This window comes from Mytilus edulis, chromosome 1 (genome assembly GCF_963676685.1).
Source record: "Mytilus edulis chromosome 1, xbMytEdul2.2, whole genome shotgun sequence".
Lineage (NCBI taxonomy): Eukaryota > Metazoa > Mollusca > Bivalvia > Mytilida > Mytilidae > Mytilus > Mytilus edulis.
The window spans coordinates 120,948,736-120,961,371 of NC_092344.1; the positions used below are offsets into that span (position 1 = coordinate 120,948,736).

At 33.3% G+C, this 12,636-nt stretch overlaps 1 protein-coding gene across 1 annotated transcript; it reads left to right on the forward strand.

The window, feature by feature from the left end:
* Positions 1-886: 886 nt before the first annotated feature.
* Positions 887-9,029, forward strand: LOC139504112 (uncharacterized). Its single transcript, XM_071294176.1, has 4 exons — positions 887-2,111; positions 4,051-4,215; positions 7,020-7,163; positions 8,084-9,029. Exons 1-4 carry the CDS (start codon positions 1,157-1,159, stop codon positions 8,650-8,652), a joined length of 1,833 nt encoding a protein of 610 aa, XP_071150277.1. The 5' UTR covers positions 887-1,156; the 3' UTR covers positions 8,653-9,029.
* Positions 9,030-12,636: the final 3,607 nt, after the last annotated feature.

Sequence of the window (12,636 nt, forward strand, 5' to 3'; positions counted from 1 at the left end):
CTTTACGGTTTGATTCTTAGCTTAAAAAAACAAATGAATATTACCTTGTTCATTACATTAGTGGTCTCATTGACAAACATGCCTCGTTTGCTAGCTTGCATATGACGCTTTTCGAATATTGCGTTCATAACAAAAGGAGTACCATGATTAATTGTTTAAGTTCCACTAAAACACAGTCTTTAAGTAACAGTCGATTCACAGTTGATGGCAGCATTTACAGATATTTGAATAATTGATTTCGCTTCACTAGTCTATAGCTTGTTGGATTGCGGTTTCAATAACATACCTTTTTATTCATAACCGAAAGTTTAATTATCTAATTGAGCAAATATATAAATACAAAATATTGATGTTGGCTTATTCTATAGTCTATTATAGCATGTACTCAATATTTATTGCCTTTTAATTACACATAAGTATCAAAGTCACGACAGGCTAATGGTACCGAAGTCATTTAAAATACGCTACACCTGGCTGTCGGTCTATAAGTACAATAGAAATATATGAACATCCATTAGTTAACCTGGGTTATTGCCATCCATGGTAGGATTCATTTCTACATAACACGAACATATATTGACTGGTTTATATTAGTTAGACATCATTAACCCGGAAGTAAAGAACATCAGAGCAACACTTAACGCTTTCATGTAACAACATTTTTTTATTCGCAATGATCTGCCGTAAAGTACAATCGGTCCTAATTCGTATCATGTAAAGCTGTTTGACTTTACCAACTACATTAATGGTCTGACTGATTTCCATCGGTAACACGTGCTTCACAGTATAGATGCATACTTAACTGTTTGATCGGATACAATAAATAAAACATTTCCACGTGTAATATATGATAAAAAGTCTAAATAAGCCCCGATTAACTTTTCTTATGTTATTTATTCGTCATTAAATTATTTGAGTTTACGGGAATTATTTATAATATCAACAGTCAAATTTGTTACAAACAAATCTGTATCGAACTGACAAATTTCTGCTTCATTTCAGATAGAAACTTTATAGGCATGAATACATTTCACCTTTAGGTTGTTAAACAACGTACAGTATGGAGACAAAACTCTCTGTTATAAAAACAAATAATGTGTAATGATGTAGAAGTATATAGGTCTATATATACATATATGTAGGCTGAGAATGTTAAATGGGACTGAAGTTTGAAAGTTTTGGGCATTTAAAATTTTCATCGTTTGTTATCATGACTTGTAATGAATTTGTAATCTTGTTTTTACTTTATATGTCATACTATTTCATAGGTGTTGAAGGCGAGATGAGAACTCTAGACGAAAGAACATGTGCACCAGGGTTTGTTTGTGTTCATGGGTACTGCGACAAATCACGCTATTACTGTGTTTGTGACCCTGGATGGAAACAACCTTTTTGTGAAACCTCAGAGTGCGAATGTGTGAATGGAGAAAGTTGTGTTTTTCAAAATGGAGTTTACCTTTGTGAAAAGGATTCGACTAATTTTACCACTGACGCAACACCAATTGAAAACGTAACCTCAGGAACCTACTGGACGTCTAACATGAACAATGAAACAACAGTTTTACCATCCAATGTTTACTGTGTTAACAATTCTGGATGTGAACATGGTGTGTGTAAACAAGGACGTTGTATATGTGATAGTCAGTGGACTGGTAATCGATGTGAAAAGCAGTGCCCACGTTTTTGTTTCCCGCCAAAAGCATGTGAATACCATAATGGACAATTATCGTGTGAAATTATAAACAAAACTATAAACGACATCACGACCAATACTGTTGTTGTTGACAGTACAACAGTTAACAAACCTATCGATGACCAAGCTAGAAATGTATGTTCTCATCTTTATCTCACAAGACCTGTCCATGAAAGGGAATGTATGCCTAATGGGTTCAGGTGTGATTTTGGAGTGTGTAATGCAATATACTTACCTACACAAATAGAAATGAATTGTACGTGTGATCCTGGTAGTTATGGAGGACAATGTGAAAAGATTTGTTGTCGAGATTGCAATCCACCCTATGGTGCTTGTCGTTTAAATGAAACTGGTCATGAGTACTGTGATTGTCACCATGACTACACTGGGAAACATTGTGAAAGAATGAGACCAGTCAGTAAGTTAGTTTATAATACTACATGCTATGGGAGAAGTTTAAGAACACTGCGATTGTCATGCGTACTAAACCTTATGTTTCTTCCGAGCATTCATTACTATGTTTGGTAAAACTATTAAGACTAAAGCCGTATCACGCAAAAAAATACGGCACTGCATGAAATATTGAGTATAACAGCACCCATCCTCAATGTATACCCCCTCTTACCGAAAAAAACCCCAGCAACAGCAACAACAGCAACAACAACAACAACAACAAACAAACAAACAAAATTTTAGGTTTACCACATGCAGAAGGTAACGCTTTTTACGAAATGCAAACAGGACTTAAAGTTAAACTAACACAATACCAACTATAATGAACGGAAAACAAATGTGACAGACAGTACGAAACGACATCCATTGGGTGACAGGATCCTGACTCATAATGAGTGTGTTGGAGTTAAATATTTGTTTGAACTTCTAACTATTCATAGAAATCACGAACGCTCTATCTTCAGATATTATTTACTCGTTTTTCTGTTGGCAACAGTGTTATGTTTCGTCCACCAACTTATGGCTTGAATTGTGGCGACAATGATATTTTTTTTCATAACATTTGTTATAATTAGTTACAAATACACATACCCGTCTTATAAGCTAATGAATATCACAGATATAATACATTTGGATATATTGGAAGAGCCTTACTAAATAACTTCATAATAATGCCTCTTGTCAACAGCTATAGAATTGTACTGAATACCTTTTACTTTTAAATATCAATTTTACCTTCAACATTCGAGAAAAATAAATAAAAAAATTAATATAGGGAAGAAAGACAATTAATATAATAACTTCATAATAAAATAGTCAATCCCATGTCTATTCTTTTGAATTATACACACAAACAAACTGTGTTTACACAATCGGAAATAACGCTCTTTCATGAAATTTATCATACTTAAACATGATATTATGGGAAAATGGTTAAAAAACTGAACAAACAAGTACCCGGATATTAAAGTACCAGTCATCCATGTAAATAATAAAACTGGACAAACATGTACCCGGATCTCTATTGTTCGATTTCAGTAAACCATATCCATTTGAAATCGTCTCACAGTTTTTAGCGTAATCACTTATTGTAAAGGTGTTAATGCTCTGCTGAATTATATTAAATTTTAATATATATATATTTATAAGAGGTGCATATAAGTTTTAGCTGAGTAGCAACTTGTAAACAAACATAAAATCGCATAGATGTAACTACAGTATGTGTATTTTAATTGACATTTAAAGTCTGATACACTTTTATTGATACTTTATGTATAATATTTTATGAATTGTGGCAAAGGAGAGGCGAATAATACCAAAGGGGTATTCAAACTCATATGTCGAAAAATAAACTGACAACACCATGGTAAAATATTAACATCGATAAAAACAGTGCACAGAACACAGCAACAGAAACAAACTGAGCAACAGTTAACTGCCATAAATTTACTATCAACCACAACATAAGGCTTTCCTTAATCAAGGGGTATTTGTTTTGCCAAAAGCAATAAAAATGTTTAAAAAACCAGTTTTGATTTGTAAATTAGGGATTTCACAATATTTGGTAACGACAGGCAATACTGGTAGTCTTCATCGAAGTATTATGCCGGTTTTCTCGATCAGTAAATTCAAATGAGAAGTTTAAGATAAATTAATGCAACTGGCAATTAGTTCTAAATTAGTATAAAATAAACTGATCATAGCGGATACAAGGACTAAATTTTATATATACGCACAGAGTGCATCAGAAAAAGCCATCACTTGACAATCAGAAGATTGCCAATACTATTCAGTTGATAGCATACAAAATTTTAAATTTGTTAATTTTTCATAATTAGTAGAAAAAAATATCGTTTATTATAAAAACATGATGCTGGTTAATCATTTGAGATTTTCTATTTAAGAATTACCAGAAGACACTTCTTGGACATGGTGGGTTATTGTTGGATCCGTTATTGTGGTATTTTGTCTCTTTGCAATAGTTGGTGCAATTCTTTATTGTATGTGGAGGCATAGAGTTCTCATGATTATGAAAATTGTTCACAGGTTTCAACCTTTTGAAGACGGCGGTAAGTATTTTTTTTTTTTTATTGTTGTTCACTTTCAAATGTATTTTTCGTATCTGACGATTCCCCGTTTAGCTATATTACTAAAAACATGATGTGAATCCAATCCTTACTGCACGTGTTTCAAGAAGAATTTGAACCAGGTAAAAACGTTACCAACACTTTAAAAAGCCAAAAATAATATGAATAACAGAGTCTGAGAGCATACGTAAGCCAAACAAGTGTCCCATGAAATTGTGTCTTCTTCAACTATATTTCACAGTTCATCTCAAAGGCACATGTCTCAGAAAAAAAATTCCTATATACCTTATTATAACACACACATAATAAGGTATATAGGAATTTTTTTTCTGATACAAGTGCCTGTGGTTCATCTGTGAAATTTTGTTCACGGGACAGAATATCATATTTGTAAACTATAAAATAGTTACTCCCTTAGTGAAAAATTATCCCTAGTACTTGATAATAACAATAATAACAAGACGTTTATGCAATTAGGACTTGAATTCACTATGAAAAAATATCCAACAAAGGTCAAAATAGAATATCTTTTCAAGGGACACTTTTACACAGAAGTGGACAATATTTTATAACAAAATTCTGTCCTGCACAAAATATCACAGGTCCTATCCGTGAAATTTTGTACATGCATGGAACATGATTTCATGGGGATACTATGTAATCCTACACATACAATCCTAAAGGTTCACAACAAATTAAACCAAAACGTCAACCACTTCTTATTAGAAATATTTTAAGTCGGGGCGTAATCAAATGGTGTCGAACCGCTTAAATATTGGTTGGAAACTTTTGAATCAGTTTCAGCCATCACACTTACTGCTAAGTATCTTTAAAACTAAAAAATTGATAAATAATATTTATAGTTTACAGTGAACCTGCTAAAAAGTATATATATAACTGTTGTAAATTTTAAATTGACTTTTCTCAATGGATAGTTCTCTCATTGGCAATCACAACACATCTCGTCAGTTTTATATTCTTACATAGATATAATTTTACTAAGTTCTACAGGCAATATTTTATAGGATGACACATAAAGATAGTCACCTTTTGGCCTGTATTAAAATCAATAAACATTTTGACATAAAGGTAGATAGTGGTTGAGTTCTGAAAAGCTGAATTTTAACTTTAAACCTAATATTTATATTTTGCATCTTCAATGTAAAAAGCCTGTAACACAAAATTAGGAATTACAGTTGCTGAATTAATGCATTATATGTAACATAAAACTAAATTGTCAGTTTTTCTTGAAGCTTTAAATAGCCTCCTTTAATAAAGAGCAGTCACACACAAGAAAATGAGACATAAAATTAATTGATATACTTGTTAGAAATACTACGCACCAATAATTTATATTTTAATCTAAACTTAACTTAACATCTTTTGCCAACTATGTTTTACTTAACAACTTTACATGTTAAACTTACTAAGCAATATTATCCAACAGTTGTGTCACTTGAAGATGAATTAAGAGAAAATTTTTATTATACGTTTATTCGATACACAATATTTTAATTTGAATTCCCGTTAATTTGCTTCCACCAAATACTGGTAAGTTTCTAATTATTAACACAAAACAAGAAGCCAAACTCGCTATAGCTTCATAATTTTGCTGATAAGCTTCATGTGTCCTTTACCGAAAATAGTTTATTTTATTTTTACTGCTATATGGGGGATAAAATCGTCAAACTCGGTACCAACACCAAATTTGTTTTTGATAAATCAAAACATAACTAAATATGTCTTGATTTACACAAATTCTGAAAATTGATGATTCCATATTCTATTGATATAGTACACTTAGTTATATTTTGACATTGCACAGGGTATAGTTTTTCTCAGAAAGTATTTGACGTTTTTATACTTAATCCGTTGCACTGATGTGTGCTAATTGGTATTCTTCAGTCTGAGAGAAAAAAAGCAAAATCACACAACTATCGAAAGCCGAGGAAAATTCAAAACAGAAAGACCCTAATCAAATGGTAAAATTAAAAGCTCAAACACATCAAACGAATGGATAACAACTTGCATATACCTGATTTGGTACAGGCATTTTCTTATGTAAAAAATGGGCGATTAAACCTAGTCTTATAGCTAGCAAAACCTCTCACTTGTATGACAGTCTCAACAAATTCCATTACATTGACAATTATATGTGAACAAAACCAACAGACATACAAGTTAAAAATGTAAAAAATTGGGGTACGACAGTCAATATTGTGTTATAATCTAAATAACTATTAAGACATAGAAATTTACATCAAAGAAACACAAAAAGGCATATAGACAAAGCAATTCGTAAAAATGAGAGACAAGAATATGAAAATAGCACAATAACACAATGAAGGGATGTTTAAATACAGAGCCACGTCAAATGGATATAATCAAAACAGCAGAACATGTAAAAGTAATACTCATAAAGACAGATAAAAATAGAATACTATTACACGCTATTTTAGATGATAAACAACGTCAGTTCCAAGAATCTATACTTCTGGACCATCGTGTATAATATTGGTGAAGTTGATACGGAAAATTTATCAACAAGGTCTTGGTACTTTTTTTTTTAGAAAAAGGACGCGAAGTTCTTTCACCCATGGTTCATCAACTTTCTACTCAGACACTGGTGACGTTTTACAAAGTCTTAGTATCAGTTGCAAGCTCTAGAATACCGAATAAGTTGGGAAATATATGTCAGCCTGATGAATGTTATTATGTATCCTTTCAGATGGCACGGACTTTGATACAGACACATCATTAGAATGTTATATTGTTTATTATTTCAGATGATAAAGAGTTTGATGCCTTCGTATCATACAGGTCGTCAGAAGCAGATGAAGAGTTTGTCTATAAACGACTTTACCCTAAGTTGGAAAAAGAGATGGGATTTAAACTTTGTTTACATTACAGAGACTTCATACCAGGGGATAGTAAGTATAACATTTACACTGTTTTACTCTCCTGGTGAGTGACGGTAGGTATTGACCTTATTAGACTTCATGAACTATAGATGTGATGCTAGTGAATATTAGACTATAAGAGCACAATAACTATACACGTGACTATGATGAGTATTGGCCTTTTGAGACTTCAGGAATTATAGAATTGTTGTTGTGGAATATTGACTTCTTAGACCCCAGGAATACAGTGATGCTGATGAATCTTGGCCTTTTAGACCTCAAGGACTATACACGTGGCTATGGTGAGTATTGACCTTTTATACCTCAAGAACTATACGCGTGGCTATGGTGAGTATTGACCTTTTATACCTCAAGGACTATACACGTGGCTATGGTGAGTATTGGCCTTTTAGACCTCAAGGACTATACACGTGGCTATGGTGAGTATTGGCCTTTTAGACCTCAAGGACTATACACGTGGCTATGGTGAGTATTGACCTTTTAGACCTCAAGGACTATGCACGTGGCTATGGTGAGTATTGACCTTTTAGACCTCAAGGACTATACACGTGGCTATGGTGAGTATTGACCTTTTAGACCTCAAGGACTATACACGTGGCTATGGTGAGTATTGACCTTTATAGATTTCAGGAATTATAGACCTTGTGATTCTGTAAGAGTAAGTGGACTAATATCTGGTGAGGGTGGACTAATATCTGGTGAGGGTGAGCATATACTTTTTTATAACACTTTAATGAACTCTTTCAATGATTAAGGTCATGTAGTAGCATACTATTATATGCAACAAGACTTGGAATTAATTAAAGGTGATCATTTATACAGAAAGTCGTCCGGTAATAACTACTTTAGATTCTAATGTCTCAGTTCCAACAAATCTTAATAAATGCTGCATAGATATTTTACTAATCCTAAATTCCTTTTTTTTACAGCAATAGCGAACAACATAATATGGGCCATAAATAACAGCCGCCGTACAATTATCGTGGTCAGTCAACAATACATACAGAGCGACTTTACACGGTTCGAGTATCAAGTAGCTCAGACTCAGATGTTAAAAAGGAAACATAAGATTATTCCTGTACTTCTGGAAGACATAAATCATGTGGAGCATGAAATGGACGAAAATCTAAAAATGATAATAGAATCTGTAACTTACATTAAATGGCCAGGTGAAAATAATTCAAAAGCTTTAGACCAATTCTGGAAACAACTACATTTATCATTACCAAAGAAACATAAACAGTCATCTTTCTCACCTCTTAGTTTCGCAGACAGTATTTCTTCATTTAGACTCAGTGATAAAGGCAGTCAAGATGTTGTCTCCGAAACTAATTTCAATAAATTTGTGAAATCTGAAAAAAATCCACTGGTAAAACTTCGGGACTCTGGGTCCTACCATAGCTACTGTGACGATCAAGTTGAAGACAGAAATGATGATGACCATTCATGTGAAGTTCAAATTGAATTGGACATAGATAAGGTTGAAGTGAAATGCTAAACAGAGTAGACCGAAGTAGGATTATTTGATATACTAAACTTTATGTACCATGAATGTTTTCAACGACGGATTGGATATAACTCTTTTAACAAGCTGATGAAGGTAATATCGTATAATGTTTTGTCACCGAAGTTTATAAAGTAAACCGTACCGTATGAGCGATTTGGAAGAAAAACTATTGTGTGGATTTATCAATGAAGTGTTTTTGTTAACATATTGTGATTTGTTTATTTATCGAATGATCGTTACTTTAAATGGGATGGTTGATACTGCATGAAATATTATAACCATCACATGTGCATGTGGCGGTATATGAATCTATCTGTGAATTTGCTATGCTTATAACATTATGCAACTAAAGTAAATCATATTTAGCATTTATTTTCATCAGAAAAACTCAGATCTAAACAACAAAAGGGATGCCCAAAAAAATCGTCAAAACCTTTCTCTGTAGACTTTGATTCGGGAAGTAAGAAATAACTAAAGGCAACAGTAGTATACGGCTGTTCGAAACTCATAAATCGATTGAGAAAAAAACAAACAAATCCTGGTTACAAACTCAAACTGAGGGAAACGCATCATATATAAGAGGAGAACAACGACACAACAGAAAAACAACATTAAAATGTAACACACACAGAAACGAAATATAATATAACAATGGCCATTTTCCTGACTTGGTACGAACTTTGTTTTCGAAGAATTTCACTGTTTTGTCCTGTTTTCAGACTAGTCGTTTTTAATAAGCCTAAAATGATATTGAAATTCCGTCGGTCCGTCCATAACGTATTTGTTTCTCTCTTTATCAGTAAATGTATTGTTGTCCAAAAAAGATGGAAGATACCAAGGGATATTCAAAAATCGAAACTAAATGATGAAAAAGCCATGGCAAAAAACGAAAGACGACGAACTGACCCAAAAATAGTACTGAACCTTGCATAGAAAACTGAAGACTGAGTAGTATATACCAATAAAACAAATTGGATAGAAAGGAGGTTCTGCGGAAGGGAAGCAGATCCCATTATCTAGATCATCCCAACATTTTCTTTTCACAACTTTATGAACCAATTTAATTTGTGTAACCTCCCCTCTGTCAGCTAAACCTGTAAGGTAACGGTTGTTTTCTTTTTTGTGCAAGAATGCCGATTTTTTAAATTGAGTTAACTCTCTTTTACCAAGTATGCATATTCATTGAAAAAAAAAGTGTGTTCTTTGACTTTAATTCCAATGTATCTTCTTTTATTCTGGTCAGTTTTCTATTGAATTTTTGTTAGTTTCCTTGACCATTTATTTTTTCGACCGAAAAACGTGCAACACTTTCATTTATAACAATCTTAGCCATTATTTTGTGAAAGAAAATAGTATTAATAAGCAGAAGCAGAATAAACTTTAGTGAACAGGATAGCTTTGAATACATGTGACAGATTTAAAAAGTATAACAAATATCTGCAAGGATTATTTTACCAGATTGTGGTTTTTTTTATATTTTTTTTGTGGCATTTTCACGTTAACAATTTCCTTTGTAGACAGGGTTGCAAATTGAGGTTTTTTTTACAATTGATTTATTCTGACCCAACAGAAGGATTTTTAAAACCCCCAGTTTATTCTCAGAAAACGAAACAATTTCGATTCAGTTGACCTTGACAATTGATATCGACATAAAACAAATTATTGTTTTCATTGGGAGTTAATGTAGAAGCTTGCATAATTTAATTTTTACGTGTTCGTTTTTATTCTGTGGTTATTATGTCGAAACGTACAATTGTTTTGTTTATTGTGTATTTCTCTGTCCTGAATTTTGTTGCATTTATTTTTTACTGTAGTCACTTCAGTGTTTCTGTTGTTTCGTTACGTTATTTTCCTTTTATAGTTGATGTGTTTCCCTCGGTTTTAGTTTGTAACCTGGATTTGTTTTTGTCTTAATCGATTTATGACTTTCGAACAGCGATATACTACCGTTGCCTTTATTTATAACTGTTTACTCATGTAGATGATGTACTTTCCCTAAAAAAATCAAAGTTAGGGGACTTTGTTGACTGCACATGGAATAAATTAACTCATCAAAGAAACCAGGATTAGCATTTTATATTGGCACCAGACACGCGTTTCATCTACAAATGTCTCTTCAGCGACGGCCGAATAAAAATGTTAAATAAAGTATGAATTTTAAGAGCATTGAGGACCAAACATTCCTTATAAGTTTTGCCAAATGCAGCTATAGTAATCTATTCCTGAGATAGAAAAGCTTTAGTTTTTCAAAATTTAAAAGTATTGAAACTACTCATAGAGTAAGATCTTGACCAACATATATAATTTGGCATACAGGGTTATGTAGTTTTGTGTAGTGTCGCTTTGAGAAATAAAAGGGATCAGTAATCTATTAAAACATGTAGATATGATGACACTGCTGGATGAGGTTTCCTCCCGGGTGGTACCCAGTAGTTAGCACTCTCTGTTTACATGATTTAATATTGATATGTCATCTTTATAAATGAGATATTCATCTATCTTTGAATTGTTTAAAACATATAGGATTTTAACCTCAGGAATAGATTACATTAGCTGTTTTTTTTAGCATAATCTTTCAAAACCGTTGGGCCACTACAATTTAAGTCACTGGGAAGTTTTTATGTAGACGAAACGCTCATATTGCGTAAATTATACAACTGGTATCTTTGATACATTTTTGATAATTATAAACGGTATTGTAACCATTATAATTCTAGGATGTCAGTAATTCATACAACCTTGTGCGTATAAAGAGAGGCCAAATATACCAAATTGAAATTCAAACTCATGAGTCGAAAATAAATTGTCAACGCCATGGCAAAAAAAAAAAAGACAACAGACAAACAAAGGATAACATTACACAAAACACTAAAAACAAAACAAAGAATGAATAACACGAACCCGACGAAACACTTCAGTGATCTCAAGTGCTTCGGATGGTTGAGCAGATCCTGCGCCACATATTGCACCGTCTTGTTGTTCATGCAAGTATAAACCCGGTAACAAGTCAAATTCATTAGATAACAATCAGGGAAAAGTTAAAGGGATTGTACTTGCAACAATTGGAACATATTTGTCGTCATCTGAGAAACAGTGATTTCATAATGCCCGCGTCACACTGTCCCGATTTTTACGCCGATGGCAACACGATAATGGAAATTTTCAAAATCGGGACTGATCGTATCCAGATCGGGCTATTCGTAGTGCCATCTTTAACCATCTTTAACAATCGGCCACTTTTTCTAGCCTTCGGGGACAACTTCGGGAAGGGTTCTAAATTTTTTAACATGTTAAAAAATCCCCGAAGGTGCGTCCGATGTTGAGGGTTCGTATTGAGTTCGTATCACCATCCTCACCATCGTAATGTCACCGGGAATGCATCTTTGCACATCGTATTGCATTCGTGTTTCCATCGTTTCCATCGGGCAGTTTTGACATTGCGATGTCTAAACGAATGAATCACGAAGATACCCGAAGGTCTTACGATGGCAACACGACTTCGTGAAGACCTCGTAATCTCGTCGTGTTGCCATCGAATAAAAGTACGAAGGCGACAAGATGGAACTACGACGGCAATAAATCCAGCTAAATGTAAGTTAATTTTCGCGCTAAAATACATTTAAAGTGCCATGCGCGATATGCACTGGTCAGTCTAATACGACAGTTAAGAAAGACGTTCACAAAATATGGAGCTCATATCATATGATTCTATGAGAACAAGAAAGGCGACAGCGTTGTTTCTATTAATTCAAATGGAACAAGAAGAGCAGCTATTACAGGCTCAGGATTTACTTTTACAAGTAAAATATTATTTTTTGTCAATTTTTCATATCAAGTCACATAATGAAAATCATAAACGCGCCTCGTACACCAACACTGCAGGTACACGTATATAGGGAAACCAACTTTTTCTGATTTTTTATGTATCGTCTGAGTTGTTGTCACACGAATGTTTACTCCATAACCATTTTGTTT